Raw genomic sequence first — 16,529 nt, forward strand, 5'->3', positions numbered from 1 at the left:
CCCCCTAGATGGAAGAAAGCGAGTTTAAGGGCTGGACTGAGAAGATGCAGGCGCGGCTCCTGTCTTCCTCTGTGGAGACCCCCCAGCAGCTGCAGTCAGTCTTCGAGTCGCTCATTGCCAAGAAACAGAGCCTCTGTGAGGCGCTGCAAGCTTGGAATAACAGGTGTGACTCTGCAATCAGGTGTTTCTTTCATATTGTTGCAAAGTGTGCTCTGCCAGGATGTTTTTGATTTAAATGTCCTTATTAGTTGTGGATGTTGCCTTTTACTCTCAAGTTGTAGGAGGTTTTATTTTTATCGCTCCTGCCACCCTCCACTTCTTTCATCCTTTAAAGTGCAGTTTGCAAAGATACAAAAAAAAAAAAAAGATGAGAATAGCTGTTTCAAATACAGTATGTGTGCTAACTGAATCTAATTTATCTGTAATAGTAAACCATGGAGTAATTATTGGGTGTTAGGCCATGAGTTTCAACTGATTGTTTTGTGTATTTTATACCTGTATTTAAATATTTATTTGGGGAAATTGTTTCCTTTTAATGCATATTGAAAAGTTCAATTGGATTAGTGTAGCATTTATTTATTGAGCACTTGGATGATGCTGGGCACTAAGTCAGGCACCAGATGGACATGCACTCTTTTATCTGATTTTGAATCCCACATGTGTATATACTGCTTTCATTTTACAGAGGAAACTGTGGCTCTACGAGACTAAGGGATTTGCCCAAGTTAAATAGCTGTTGATTTTCAGAGCTGGGCTTTGAGCCTTGGTCTGTTGGTCTCATTATAACTTGCTGTTCTTTTCTAACCATAACCATATCAATAATAACTGATTAGTTGATTAGAAATAAAACAAAACTTAGTTATGTACATCTGTAAAATCTATTGCTTTTGAAATAGGAAAATTAATTATTATGGTTTCAAAGCTATAAGGAGAATATGTGTATGCATTATTCAGGATATTAGAAAGAAAACCATGTCCTTCTTTTCACTTTTCCTTTTTTTCTTTAATTGTAGGCTGCAAGACCTTTTCCAACAAGAAAAGGGTAGGAAGCGGCCTTCAGTTCCTCCAAGTCCTGGAAGACTGAGACAGGGTGAAGAAAGCAAGGTAATGTTGTTTTGTCTTGGGGTCTTTACTGTGATAAATACAATAATTTCTCTTGGAACACTTAGAAGTGGTAATTGAATACATACTTTATTGATGATATTAGCGTTTTTAATTTTGAAGCTGTCAGGTTTCTTGGTGTGACCTGGATTAATTTTTTTTTATCTTTGCCTGAAATAAAATACATTATAATTCATTTATTTGAAATACTTATCAAAAACTGCTGTCTACTGACATCACTGAGGATAGCATCACAGAGGCAATAGGTGCTGTGAAGGAGAAGGTGTGGATGCCCTGGGTGTGTAACACAGTCCTATTTTACTATGAATTTTGGGTGTTCTTTATCTCTGTGCTTAAGTGAGAAGATTTTCTTAAGAGGCTGTACCAGGTTAGTTCTATATGGTAGTTTAATTAATCTTGCCTAACTGTGTTAGTTTTCTCCTGCTGTTTAACACCTTACCCCAAACTTAGTGACTTAAGACATAAATCTGTTATCTCACAGTGTGTCGGGACTCTGGCAGAGTATGTGGCTGGGTTCTTTGCTCATTCTCATGGCTGAGATGAAGGTTTGGCCGGGGTGGTTATCTGAGGCTCAGGATCTTTTCCCAGGCTCATCTAGGTTGTTGGCAGAGTTCAACTCTAATGGTTATAGGACTGAGGTCCCCTTTTCGTTGCTGGCATTTGACTAGAGGCAAGTCTCAACTCCTCGAGACTGCCTGATTCTTTGCACGCGGCCCATTTCATCTTCAAAGCCTACAGCAGTGGATTGAATCCTTCTCGTGCTTCAGATCTCTTGAGTTCTGTGTCTCACGTCTGGACACAGATTTAAAGGACACGTGATTAGCAGGTCAGGCCACCTGCTTCATTTCCCTAGTTTAAGGCTAACTGATTTGAGATCTTACATACATGATAGAATCCCTTCGCAGCAGTATCTGGATTCATGTTTGATTGAAGTGTGTGGTATGTGTGTGTGTATGTGTCCCAGAGTGTGCAGTTCTTTGGGATCATCACCAAATTCTGCTACTGTGCTAACCATGAACAGATGAATTAACGTCAGTATATTTTAAGGACTTACTATTCTGATACCATGAGGGCTTTTGAGAGAATGTTTCTTTTGTACAAGTTTATAGTACTTGTAGCAGAGTATTTTCACGGAATGATGGGTCCAAGTGCCTTAGATCTTTGTGTTATTTAGGAACACTGTGTCACTGAATTCTCCTTTTTGTCTCATAAATAACTGTGTAGGAATCACTTTTCTTTAAAGTTTGGGTGAGAATAAGAATTATGAAGATGATTTATTAGTATTTCCAAGTAGTCTGGGACTGTTAATGACTCTCACACACTGCTAGAGGCCTTTCTGTTTGCCTACTGATGAAACTTTGAAGCTAGTGCTGTAAGACCTTTGCTTAAAATATGGAGACATGGAACAGAAAATATAAAATCAGTCAATAAGTGATTTTCTTTTTGAAAGATTGAAAGTTGATTTGAAAATCTGTAGCATTGCCTTTGTGTTTATATTCATTCATTTGATAAATACTTATTGAGTGCTTTTAGACACTGTTCTGAGTGCAGGGCTCTCAGGGTTCACAAACGTGAACACGAAAGTTCACATTTGTGGGTGAAGGCCATAGTTATTGTTCCCATGGAACATTTGTTTGTGAGATTGACAATAAACAGATGAGCCAATAAACATTTAAAAAACAAGTGGAAACAAAGCTATGAGGAAAAAATTAACGAGAAATGGAGAGTAATGCCAAGGGAGCAGGTGATGATGAGTTATTTTATGTAGGATGACCAGGGAGGTCTCTGTTTGGGTAAGCAAATCAAAAGACATTGTAAGTAGCAATGTAAGAAATGACTTTTAATGACATTGTACACAGGGCTGACAATCATTTAAATATATATTTTATCAATGGATTATGGGACTTGAGAAAGTCCGATGGATAACAAAAGGTTGCTGGGCTTAATGGATAATCATAAGTAGTTCCTGGATATTTTATTGAGTCTGTGAGCTACTGTTTAGAGCGGTATTCTCAAAATGTAGTTCAAGGACCCCAGAGGTCCTAGACCCTTTCAAGGGCTCTGAGAGATTTCCCTTTTTCAACTACATAACTGTGTAAGGCTAGATTATAAGTTCAGTCATAATAATACAGCTCAACAGATTAAATGCAGAAGTCAGAGAGGATTTTAACTGTCTTCTATTAAAAGAAGACTTTAGTGTCTCCTAGACATTAAAGTATTTGTAAAAGCATAAAACAAGGCCACTCTTACCAATTAAAAAAATCTGTTTTTAATTAAAATGTGTTGTTTATAGTAATATGTAATGGGTTTATTATTATTTTTAAATGAATCAGTATTAATAATTCTTAAGAGTTTGAAAGAGTAAGATTCACTTTGTTAAAAAATTTTTTAGTGTGATTTTAACATTTCCTTAAGAACAGAATATTTCCTTCTCTACAGATAAGTGCAGTGGATGCATCTCCACGGAATGCTTCTCCAGGACTTCCAAATGGAGAAAAAGGTTGGTCCTTGAGTCTAGTGATCACCTGTCATTGAATTTAAAGATGCTTCTTAGTCTAAAAGTTGTTTTAAACACTAAATTTTGAGAATTTTTTCTGATGCAGTTGGTCAGAGACATTTTTTTCCTTGCCGTAAAGCATTTGTAAGCAGTGTCAGTTTAAGATTATTATAACATACATTGCCTAAGTTAGGATGGAGAAATAGATGATCAATAGTGAAGCGAGTGAAAGTCGCTCAGTAGTGTCTGACTCTTTGCAGCCCCATGGACTCTACAGTCCATGGAATTCTCCAGGCCAGAATATTGGCATGGGTAACCTTTCCCTTCTCCAGGGCTTTCCCAACCCAGGAATCTAACCCAGATCTCCCTCATTGCAAGTGGATTCTTTACCAGCTAAGCCACCAGGGAAGCCCAAGAATACTGGAGTGGGTTAGCCTATCCCTTCTTCAGTGGATCTTCCCAACCCAGGAATTGAACCAGGGTGTCCTGCATTGCAAGCAGATTCTTTACCAGCTGAGCTACCAGGGAAGCCAGATGATCAATAGAGAAGGCTGCTTTTTAGGGGAAGAACAGAAAGATGAAAGGAAACTGAATTTGTGTCTTGATTGTGCTACAGTTAAGTCCCTCGTTTCGTAGGAAAAAGAAAATCTTAGCTTAGTTGATATTTTATAGCACTAAAATCTTTTCTAGACTTAAGCTGTTTTTCCTCAGCTTATTTCATTGAATAACTTGGTGTCACTGTAGGAAATTGGAAGGGAAATTTACTTAGACTATCTTGGTAGAAGAGAAACTCAACTTGGAATTCTTGGCATTTTTCTATTATAATTAAGTGAATTTCCCCCTTGAGAATAAACATGTGATTTTTTTTCCCCTCAATAGTGTCATAATTTCATTCCTTATTAAGTTGAATGAACAAAATATTTAGGTAGGCATTATGAAAATGAAAAGTCACTCAGTCATGTCTGACTCTTTGTGACCCCATGGGCTAAAATAAAAAGTTCATGGAATTCTCCAGGCCAGAGTATTGGAGTGGGTAGCTGTTCCCTTCTCCAGGGGATCTTCCCAACACAGGGATTGAACCCAGGTCTCCTGCGTTGCAGGCAGATTCCTTACCAGCTGAGCCATCAAGGAAACCCAAGAATACTGGAGTGTGTAGCCTATCCCTTCTCCAGGGTATCTTCCTGACCCGGGAATCAAACTGGAGTCTCCTGCATTGTAGGCAGATTCTTAACCAGCTGAGCTACTAGGGAAGCCCAGGCATTATGGTCCAGTGCAGGGAGTATTGGAGTGGTACTAGACTTGGTTGCCAGTCATCCTGCTGTCACTAAGTTAATCTGATGATGGTCTAGTCATATAACCTGCCTGGATTTTTGTATCCATTTCTAAAATTTCTGAAACTCATTTGTGAAATGACCTATGTAACTTGATTGAAGAAGCTAAGATTCTTTGGTTTATGAAGTAGAAAAAGGTTTTGTCATTTTAAAAACATTGTTATTAGGTAGAAATGGACGTGATGTTTTAAAGTGGCTCATTTGCATGGTGTTTTTCTTTAGAGGACCGCTTCTTGGCCACCCTGTCCAGTCAGAGCTCCACCAGTTCCCCCCATCTCCAGCTGCCCACTTCTCCTGAAGGCGTGTCTGAGCAGGCCATGGGAGGGCCCCCCGAACTCGATACTGCCAGCAGTTCTGAAGGTACAGGTCAAGTCACTATCTCTGTACTTCGTCTAGTAGAGACAAACACTCTGAGTTCTGGGGCACAATGCTTTCTTAGCCCTTGGGATTTAAAATTTTTACCATTGAAAGTGCTCCTTTAGATGTAGCTTTTTACCATATCCCTTCTTCAGTTGCACTGCTTGAGTGTCTCAGTAACAAATACTATTCAACTTTATCTACTTTCTGGGGATATTTATTTTCTTAAGTCTCATAAAACACACGATTGTTCCCTTACAAGAAAGAAAGAAAAATTGCAACCACTTCTGCAATGACAAACATTTGTTTCGCCAGTAATAGATGTATGCCTTTTCCCTTTCTTTCCTTGCTTTCTGTTTAAGCACCAACTACTTAATTGTAGTGCAAACTTTAAACATAACTTTTAAATTGCAATTAAACTCAGATGTAATAGCCATAGTACTCATAACTGAGTTGAAGTGCCAACAGGAACAGCTGGGACTGAGCTCATGTGTGCTTGGCCAGTAATTTCACCATGGCTCCTGCCTGGCCCCTTGAGGGTAAGAGGCCATTGATTGCAGGACGATCTCAACTTCAAACATGTTGAAATGTAAAAAAAATAAGCCCCTTGGGGTCAGAGCTGTGTATGCTTCATGATTGCTTCCTGTTAGATAGTCATTATTCCTAGATCAAAAATTTTACACCATAATTGGTAATTATGGTGTACCCATGTCTGTGTTCCAAAAGGAAAAGAAATATAGTTGACACTTTATACTTTTACTCTTCCTGAATATTAATACATAAGTAGAATATTTTTCATTCTAGATGTATTTGATGGACATTTGCTGGGATCTACAGACAGCCAGGTGAAGGAAAAATCAACCATGAAAGCCATTTTTGCAAATTTGCTTCCAGGAAATAGCTATAACCCTATTCCATTTCCTTTGTAAGTATTATATAAGCCAGTGGCTGTTGGGTGGTTTTATTTTCACTTCATTTTAAAGATTTATCTATGGATACACTGGAGAAGGCAATGGCAACCCACTCCAGTACTCTTGCCTGGAAAATCCCATGGGCGGAGGAGCCTGGTAGGCTGCAGTCCATGGGGTCGTGAAGAGTCGGACACGACTGAGCGACTTCATTTTCACTTTTCACTTTCCTTCATTGGAGAAGGAAATGGCAACCCACTCCAGTGTTCTTGCCTGGAGCATCCCAGGGACGGTGGAGCCTGGTGGGCTGCCGTCTATGGGGTCGCACAGAATCGGACACGATTGAAGCGACTTAGCAGCAGCAGCTATGGATATACTCTCCATATTTAAATATGTTTATTTAACTTTATATATGTATTTCTCAATCCAAAATTACCCTCCATTACCATAAAAGAGTTGTCTTTTTCTATAATGTACTTTGTGGAACATGTAGTCTTTATATATTAACAGTAGATAAGTAGATTAATAAAGAATTGCTTTTATGTATATACACACACACACACACACACACATTTTAAAAGATATACTGCTACATTGAGGGCAGGAGGGGAAGGGGGTGACAAAGGATGAGATGGTTGGATAGCATCACTGACTCAATGGACTTGAGTTTGAGCAAACTCCGGGAGATAGTAAAGGACAGGGGAGCCTAGCATGCTGCAGTTCATGGGATTGCAAAGAGTTGAACATGACTTAGCGATTGAATAACAACAACAATTGATCTCATGATCATAAAAACATATTGCTGATTGTATATGAGGGTATTAGTGACCCAGTACTTTACTGGGACATGGTGCTTTTCTAACAGTGGTGATGAATTGCAATGGCCCATGCAAGTTTTTGTGTAATCTTGTTCGTACCAGGTTCTCTCACAGTGGGGAAAAAACATAGGCTGGCTGTGAGAGTTTTTCTTCTACTGGTTGACATGTCTGATTATCAGCTTATGATGCTTGGTCCAGTGAAACAGATGTATCCAAAAGATGGACCTTTGTTAATTTTGTTCTCAACTGACTTCTGTATTTATTTATTCAGCTAATGTTTAAACTTATGGAGTGTCAGCTTTAATGCCTCAGGATGTAGAGAAAGATCAATAAGGGAGACTCCTGCTCTCAGAAGCTCATGTCTTGAGCTGTATGTTCTGTGGTATAAATGTGTAAAAGGCCTCTGTTTTCTCTGCTTCAGGCTTGAATAGTTTATGTCATTTACTGCTGGATTAGTGGTACATTTCCACAATTTCCAGAAGACTTTTCTTTCAAACTTATAGTAGAACAAAATCTCTTAAACTTCTGCTATTCATTGTAAATACTTCTTGAGATAAATATGGCCCATTGTCTTGCCAATGTAGAAAACTTTGTTTGATGATTCTAGGACCCTCTGATTGGAAAAACAGTTCTGATAATTTTCAGTTGCCTTTAAAAACTTTCTGTTGATCTATTTTCCTTGGCTGTTTGTTCAGGTTCTGTATACATTTTGGCTTAATTATGTTCATGTAATTGTGCATTATTTAGTTAACTTAAAATTGTCCTGAGATTTGCTTGTAATTGTGCTAATGGGTCATATATGTGGTTTTCTGCTAATTTTGTTCTGATTTATTTGTTTTTGAACAGCGATCCGGATAAACACTACTTAATGTATGAACATGAACGCGTGCCCATTGCAGTCTGTGAGAAGGAGCCCAGCTCCATCATTGCCTTTGCTCTCAGGTATTACTCATGGGGCTTTTTCACCTGTGTTTGTATTTTTATATTTTAGGTGTATTTATTAATTGCTGTATTGAGCTCTGTTACATAGAGTAGAGCAAAATATAAGTAAATGTAAAGTAGTAAATAAAAGTACAGAATATATATCCTTTGGTTGTGACAGTTTATTCTTTTTGTATCTGGTAATGTACTGTTTACCCAAATATTAACAGGATGATTCTTAAGCAAGCTCCTAATAATTAAGTTAACTAGGCAAGTTATTTGCTAATTCTTATATCCTTTGTCCATTCTCTTTAATACGTGTCCATTGTCTCCTTTCCTTTGGTTTATTTATTGATATAATACTTGGAACATATCTGCCTTATATCCTCTGAATATCTTTTTTGTATTCTTCATTCATTTCCTTCCTGCTTCCCACACATAGAAGGTAAAGTTTCCTTAGAGTAATGCTGTTCCTATGCCTTAACTCATTTACATGCCCACAGTTATGTGTCTTAAAGAAGGACCCCTGTTTAAAAATCTTTATATATCATGTCTAAAATAACAAAGCTTTTTAATCTTAATGATGTCTTGGCAGTGATAGTACCTAGTTTGAGTAGAATCTAAGATGTTTAATAAAAAAAGTTTTTTTCCCTATTGAAAGACATTGAAATTAAAATTTTCTTTTTAATATTGGTTACAAGTTGTCCACTTGTTCAACAAATATTTGAATGTTGCAATGTGTGGTATACTGGGTACTGGGTTTAAGGAATAAATAAGATATATTTATAGACTTCAGCATTTATGGAGTTTAGAGTTACTATTTGGATAATAAGGAATTTTTTCCTTTAGAAGATTCCATATGATACATGCTTTTATCATTGCCTTTTGATGTTCATTAAGTATTGGCTTCTCCTTTTATTGGTTAGTTATACTACATGAAAAGCGGGAAAGTCAACCAAAAAAAACATGTGTTTTGTACTATTAGGAAGCAGGTTTTCTAGCTGACGTCACCTTTTTCTAATATCTTGGAAAAATAATACATGCTCGCATCTGATTTATCCAAGTCAGGGCTCCCAGGCTGCTAGTTGGATTTTGTTGGACAGTGCAACCTTAAAATGAAACATTTTAAAATGAAGCGTTTTTTTCTTTAAAGTTTAGTACTTTTAAGTTGAAAAGCACTCTCAAGTCCCTTTCCTCTCTATTACACTAAATGGTGAAGTTTCATGCTTTTCAATTAGCTGTTCAACCCCTGAAGGCATTTGATCTAAATGTTAGTATGAAGGCCTTCACAATCATTGTTTAGGATATTGAGTCTGGTTGGTGTGTTGGATTATATTTTGTATTATTTTTTGGTGAATATATTGACTTTATTCATGAAGCTTCTACTTGATAACTTTTGTTAGTTAATTCTAATGTATTTGTCTAAGTACATTAGATGTGGATGCTTATAAATGTTTGTGTTTTTATAATGCAAAGCTTATTCTAAAGCATATAATTTACTTTAAAAGAAGACCTTAATGTTTAACATATTTCAACCTGTTTCTATCCTAAGCTGTAAAGAATACCGGAATGCCTTAGAGGAATTGTCCAAAGCCACTCAGCGGAACAGTGCTGAAGAAGGGCTTCCAACAAACAGGTGATCTGTGATTGAGGAAAATTTATTTTAATTGAACTGTATCATTTTCTAGGTGTTCCTATTTGAGTTTTATTACAACTTATTGTTGATGTAAAAGTTTCTAGAATATAACCTGTGGCACTCATTTTTTAGCCAGTAATTGACAGAACAAAATTCAGGTATAGCAAAAGACCATAAAAAAGTCCGCTAGGTTACAGTTTTCTTATAATTGTCATAGAAGTTCAAAGTGTATTGCATATTTACATTTTTAAGTTTTTAAGTTCTCTTTGCTGTTAATATTTAAAAAATATTAACTTCTGAAATTGGTAAACTACTGCCTAACTTTGTACTTTAAATAATTTAAGAGTTTTCCATAATAATGAAAGATCTTAACAGCTAAAAAACAAAGCAAACCTCTGCCAAATCAGCTCTTTAAGTATTTTCAGTATTTTGGGTATTTGAGACAGAAATTGTCATAATTGTCACCATTGACTTATGGGTGCTATAATATAGCTCTGATAGACTTGAGAAAAATATTTTAAGACCCTGTACTCTTATAGCTTTAACATTTTTCGTTTTCTTAAAAGTCTGGTATACATTTCAAGACTTTTTCCTCCATGCTAACCTGTGTTTATATAAATTATGAACCAGATTTCTGATATTGTGGGTGGGGTTAGGTGGAAAGTAGATTCATACAGGAATTAGAGTACTTGTTATTTTGTGTCTGAATCATGTAAAACCAACTTTTCTTCTGTTTCTCATTTTAGTACTTTAGACAGCAGACCAAAGAGTAGCAGCCCAATTAGATTACCTGAGATCAGTGGAGGACAGACAAACCGTGCCGTAGACGCAGAACCACAACCAAGTAAGATTACAAGTGGAGAAGTACTTGTGTGTGTAATTGTGGTTTGGAGAGGAAAACACATTAAGTAAGAAACGCCTTCTGGCAAGGACTTATTATTTCTGATCTTTGAAATATAATATGGATGTAAAATTTTTATGTATCTTCTTTTGTGTATATTTCACTTTTCTTTGATTTTTAAGTTTTTGAGTTTGAAATGCCTAGAAGCATTTCATGCAAAAAGAAGGTCCATGCAAAAAGAAACAAGATTGGCCTTCTTGGCTGGAGCTTTCAGTTTAAAGCATGCAGCATAAAAAATATAACATCAGTTTTTTTGTTTGTTTGTTTTTGCAGCATTGTTGGCATTGTGAAAAGAACTTTTCATGTCTTATCTCCTTTAATTCCCACAATAACCCCATATTTGACATATCTCCATTTTTCAGAAAGTAAGTTAAGACCTAGATTAAGCATTTCACTCAAGGTTACACAGGTAGTGGGGATCAGGGATTTGAAGTTGTGTCTCTTTGACTTTGTCAGTTAGGAATATTCCCTACAAGTAACAGAAAACCCAGTTGGTGATGGACAGGGGAGCCTGGCATGCTCCAGTCCATGGGGTCACAAAGAGTCGGACACAACTGAGTGACTGAACTGAACAGAAAACTCAAAGGATACTGGGGCATACACAAAGGACAGTTTATTTTTCTAAAATAGCAACATCTGCAGGTGGGTAGTTTCAGGCATTGGTTCAGCTACTTAGCTTTGTCATGACAACATAGGGGTTAGTTTCTCTTTGATTCTCTTAAATTTTACTCGGGATCAGAGATGTCCCACCTAATGTCTGCATTTGAGGCAGAAGGAAGGGAGGTACAAGCTTCTGCTCTTCCCTTTTATTAGGAAATTCCCTTTCCTTTTCAGTCTCATTGGTTAGAACTGAGTCTCATGGCCACCCTTTCCTGTAAAGGAGACTGAGAACGTGGTGAGCAGCGTTGTCCTGGCTAGCTTATACAAATCATGATTAATTTCCTGGAACACTGCATGCTGCTGCCCCAAAGAAAACTGGAGCTCTGTTAGCAAGGAAGAAGGTGGGATTGGATATTGAGGAGACTCTGATAGTGTCTGCTACCCTAAGTAAGCACTTAATGATTGAGATTTGGTGTGGATTTTGTTAATAGTAAATGTACAAAGGGCTTCCCTGATATCTCAGTTGGTAAAGAATCTGCCTGCAATGCAGGAGACCCAGTTTCGATTCCTGGGTCAGGAAGATCCGCTGGAGAGGGGATAGGCTACACACTCCAGTATTCTTGGGCTTTCCTCGTGGTTCAGCTGGTGAAGAATCCACCTGCAATGTAGGAGACCTCGGTTAGATCCATGGCTTGGGGAGATTCCTTGGAGGAGGGAAAGGCTACCCCAAAATTAGGATCATATGTATTAATGATATGATGAGGCTCAAAAGGAAGAATAAAAGTATAGAGCAAGCTTTAGTGATATCTTTGGTCATCCTGTACTACTTATTTTTGAAAAATGCTAAAACTCAAATTATATATTTTGCTGTGTTAAAATATAGGAACACATGATATAAATATGTTACTTTTAACTTTGAATCCTCGTAGCTTGGAATGCTATTCCTTATTAGTTTAATGAGGTGTACTGTAATACTATAAGAACCTAGCCCTATCTTAAACTTGTTGCTTAAGATACTGTGACAGCCTTGGAAAGAAATTTTTTAAAGTCTTTCTCTGTATTTAATAATTTCTCACATTTTGATGTGTAGCTATCTGAACGTTGCTTTTCTTCTGTTTTTGATAATAAGAGTGCTTGATTGCTCCCTAAAGCCCCCATAAACCATGTGGAATAATAATCTGCAAATGAATCTATCAGTGTTACTCTTATTTGTTACTTTCATATAATGGTTACTGCTTACACAGGAATGAATTGAAAATTTTTATTTTTCTACCTGCAGTGACCAGTACTTAATATGTTACCTCTTATTTTTAGCCAAAAAGGCTTCTGGAATGTTGTCCTTCTTCCGAGGGACAGCAGGGAAAAGCCCTGACCTCTCTTCCCAGAAGAGAGAGACCTTACGTGGAGCAGATAGTGCTTACTACCAAGTGGGGCAGACGGGCAAGGAGGGGACGGAGAATCAAGGCATTGAGCCTCAAGGTGTGTTGAAGGAGACCAAATGTGCTTGTTCTAGGCTTGGATTTACTTACTTCAGTTGGTTATGTTCCTTATAGCTTTAAGTAGATGCTTCTGCTGCAGAAACCAGGGCCTTCCTGCTCTTGTCACACCGTGGTGGGGTCAAGTGGGAAAAGCCTGGTGCTGGGAGAATCCAGCTGGTTTCAGGTATCACTGTTCTCACTTACCAGGTGGAGGAATCAGAAATCCTTACTTGCCGTACCGATAAAGTGGAAAAGCAGTGTCTTCCAAGGTTTACTGGGGGCTAAGTGACATTACGCATCTGTCTCACCCTGTAGCTCACAGTGTATGTTCAAATGAGGTCGTCCCATTGCCCTCTCAGACATCCCCTTTCTTCTCCAGTCTCTGTAAGGTGGAAGCTACTGATACCCACCTTCATTCAGGTATTTAAAAAAATACATCTCCCTGATGGTGTTTGAATACAGGGTTAGACCAGGAGTCAGATAACTAAGCTGACCTGTCTTTGTAAGTAAAGTTGTGGTGGAACACAGACACACCCTTTCATTCTGGCTGCTTTCCCATTATATTGGCAGGTTGAGTAGTGGCAACTGAGTGAAATACCTACCATCTGGCTCTTTAGAGGAGTAGTTTGGCAACCCCTGGGTTACAGCATGAATTAGTAGTTTAGAAAATAAAAAATGCATGATATGTTTTCATTAATATTTAAGATCTGTGTTTGGTATTCTATAGGCTGTGATCCTTAGAAGGTATTGGTGCTTTGAAAAAAAATAATTTTGAAATGGGAAACTTAGAGGATGACTTGTTCTTCTAGATGTTAAAATATATTACAACTCTACAGTAATTAGAATGAAAATATATTACAACTCCACAATAATTGGCAATGTTTGCCTAGACACATTAGTCAAATAAAAAACAAAAAAAACCAGCTCTGAAGTAGATATTAGTATATTTTATATAGTGTACATATATCTTAGTATACGATAAAGAAAACATCTCAGAATATTGGGAAAACATTATACACAGGGAAAACTGGTCATAAACTCTGGTAAAATAGCTGCAGAAAGTCTTGATGTTAGAATTGAGTAAGTTTATTGCTATCATAGGGATTAATTTAACTATAAGAAAAATTACTCTTCAATCTGAATTCTCTGATTTTTAATCTAAAAATTTATCTTTCAAAAGGTACATACATTTTTATCATAATAATTTACAGTTAACTGTATACATGATGCTTGCTTGAGCGTGGCTTGACTAGGATAATACTAATTGACTTAGTTTTTAGTTTATATCAGGGAAAAAGAATAAACAAAATGAGCTGATAGCTGCCTAAAGCTTTGGCTTTACTAATGATGTTAAATCTTTTAGATGAAGTAGATGGAGGAGATACACAGAAGAAACAACTTACAAATCCTCATGTGGAGCTTCGTAAGTATGAGATAAATCTCTGGTTTGGGGACCCAGGACTATAATTGAACAAACTCCATTATTTGAAGCTCCTAGCTTCACACTAGATAAATATCCTATCTCTTGAAATGAATACTAAGTACTGTGCTGATGAGCGTTTGTTTCATCTAGATTTAGTGTATAAAGTATACATTATTTAATTTAAAAGGAAATCTATTTGTAAATTTAATTGAAATATAATTTAATTTATAAATTTTAATTTAACTAGATGTATAAGGTTTAAATAATTTGTTCTTGTATAATTTAGAGCCACAGAGCCTTAGAATTGTGTGTACAAGTTTTGTTACCCAAAATAGTAACACATACAATGAAATTAAGATGTAACCGTACAACGATGAAAATGCCGTAACCAGCATAAAATTGGAACCAAGTCTTATTTTATGTTTTTTTCCTAGAAATATGTAAGGGTAGTCCTAAGGTACTCTCTTAATCCTTCCTGAAGATAACAGAATAGTGATAAACAGGGATGTAGTAGACTTAACATGAAAAATACTATCATGGAGAAAATTAAATTCTTGCATTTGGTGTGGGGGTGGGGAGTGGGCAAGAAGGAAAAGATATTTCTGATTCAGAAGAGCTTTTTTCTAAAAACATTTCTGTTTATAGAATTTTCAGATGCCAACGCCAAGTTTTACTGTCGGCTCTACTATGCCGGAGAGTTTCATAAGATGCGAGAAGTGATTCTGGGCAGCAGCGAAGAAGATTTCATTCGTTCCCTTTCTCACTCTTCTCCGTGGCAGGCCCGAGGAGGCAAATCAGGAGCTGCCTTTTACGCTACTGAAGGTAGGCATTTTTGCTGTTGTTTAGTTGCTCAGCTGTGTCCAACTGTTTGCAACCCCATGGACTGTAGCCTGCCAGGCTCTTCTGTCCATGCAAGAATACTGGAGGCAAGAATTTCTCCAGGCAAGAATACTGGAGTGGGTTGCCATTTCCTTCTCCAAGGCCTTTTTGACCATTTGCTAATTAAGCGGCATCCATCTTTTTTCCCTCGGGTAATTTATGAATCCCTTGAACTGAGGTAATGTGATGTGTCATTTAGCAAACATGTTTTTCTTTTAATGCTTGAGAGGATGAAAGAAGAACGTTGAAAAAATACATGGTGTATAGTGTATAATGAAAGACAAGCATTGATCAAATCCCTACTAAATTCTTTCTAGTCCCAAGTTTTCCACATGTAAATAGTAACAGAGAATGTCTAGAAAACTCACAGTGTACCTCAGAGCTGATGGGAGAGAGATAAAAATAGAAACATTTGACTTGAAAACTGGAAGGCCAAGTTCTTAACCTGCAGAAGTTTACAGCAGACTGTGACCATTTGTACTACAGGTTGAGTTCTCCGTACTCACTGAAAGTGCAGTTACTTGAGAAAATGCATCAGGAAAGATGTGCTTGATAGGCACTTTCATAACTGTTAGTTCCTGGGTTGCTAACAAAGGAGTTTGTAACATTTTACTTAGTAGTTTTAAAAAGTAGATCTTCTTGCTCAACATCACTCATTATCAGAGAAATGCAAATCAAAACCACAATGAGGTACCATTATACGCCAGTCAGGATGGCTGCTATCCAAAAGTCTACAAGCAATAAATGCTGGAGAGGGTGTGGAGAAAAGGGAACCCTCTTACACTGTTGGTGGGAATGCAAATTAGTACAGCCACTATGGAAAACAGTGTGGAGATTTCTTAAAAAGCTGGAAATAGAACTGCCATATGACCCAGCAATCCCACTTCTGGGCATACACACCGAGGAAACCAGATCTGAAAGAGACATGTGCACCCCAATGTTCATCGCAGCACTGTTTATAATAGCCAGGACATGGAAGCAACCTAGATGCCCATCAACAGACGAATAGATGAGGAAGCTGTGGTACATATACACCATGGAATATTACTCAGCCATTAAAAAGAATTCATTTGAATCAGTTCTAATGAGATGGATGAAACTGGAGCCCATTATACAGAGCGAAGTAAGCCAGAAAGATAAAGACCATTACAGCATACTAACACATATATATGGAATTTAGAATGATGGTAACTATAACCCTACATGCAAAACAGAAAAAGAGACTCAGATGTATAGAACAGACTTGTGGACTCTGGGAGAAGGCGAGGGTGGGATGTTTCAAGAGAACAGCATTGAAACATGTATATTATCTAGGGTGAAACAGATCACCAGCCCAGGTTGGGTGCATGAGACAAGTGCTCGGGCCTGGTGCACTGGGAAGACCCAGAGGGATCAGGTGGAGAGGGAGGTGGGAGGGGGGACCGGGATGGGGAATACATGTAAATCCATGGCTAATTCATTTCAATGTATGACAAAAACTACTGCAATGATGTAAAGTAATTAGCCTCCAACTAATAAAAATAAATGGAAAAAAAAAAAGTAGATCTTCTAGCTATGACTTCAGGTGTGTAACTGTCAAATGTAGAGTTTTCTTGACTATATAGTTGCTCAGAAGCCCTTCCAAACCTTCAACATGAGAACTATGTTCTGATCAAAAG

At 37.4% G+C, this 16,529-nt stretch overlaps 1 protein-coding gene across 10 annotated transcripts in view; it reads left to right on the top strand.

The window, feature by feature from the left end:
• The window catches only part of PIKFYVE (phosphoinositide kinase, FYVE-type zinc finger containing), a 76,878-nt gene that overhangs the window by 53,030 nt on the left and 7,319 nt on the right, over positions 1-16,529 (top strand). For 8 of the 10 annotated variants that reach the window (XM_070458550.1, XM_070458549.1, XM_070458551.1 and 5 more), the window contains 11 exons: positions 9-163; positions 1,014-1,104; positions 3,562-3,622; positions 5,173-5,310; positions 6,112-6,232; positions 7,880-7,975; positions 9,507-9,590; positions 10,337-10,434; positions 12,406-12,570; positions 13,933-13,992; positions 14,638-14,814. In XM_070458550.1, the coding sequence (XP_070314651.1) occupies positions 9-163; positions 1,014-1,104; positions 3,562-3,622; positions 5,173-5,310; positions 6,112-6,232; positions 7,880-7,975; positions 9,507-9,590; positions 10,337-10,434; positions 12,406-12,570; positions 13,933-13,992; positions 14,638-14,814 (1,246 nt within the window). Of the gene's footprint in view, positions 1-8; positions 164-1,013; positions 1,105-3,561; positions 3,623-5,172; positions 5,311-6,094; positions 6,233-7,879; positions 7,976-9,506; positions 9,591-10,336; positions 10,435-12,405; positions 12,571-13,932; positions 13,993-14,637; positions 14,815-16,529 lie in introns of those variants that run through there. The other 2 variants (XM_070458555.1, XM_070458557.1) reach the window with 2 other exon arrangements.

Source organism: Odocoileus virginianus, chromosome 30, assembly GCF_023699985.2.
Source record: "Odocoileus virginianus isolate 20LAN1187 ecotype Illinois chromosome 30, Ovbor_1.2, whole genome shotgun sequence".
Taxonomy (NCBI): domain Eukaryota; kingdom Metazoa; phylum Chordata; class Mammalia; order Artiodactyla; family Cervidae; genus Odocoileus; species Odocoileus virginianus.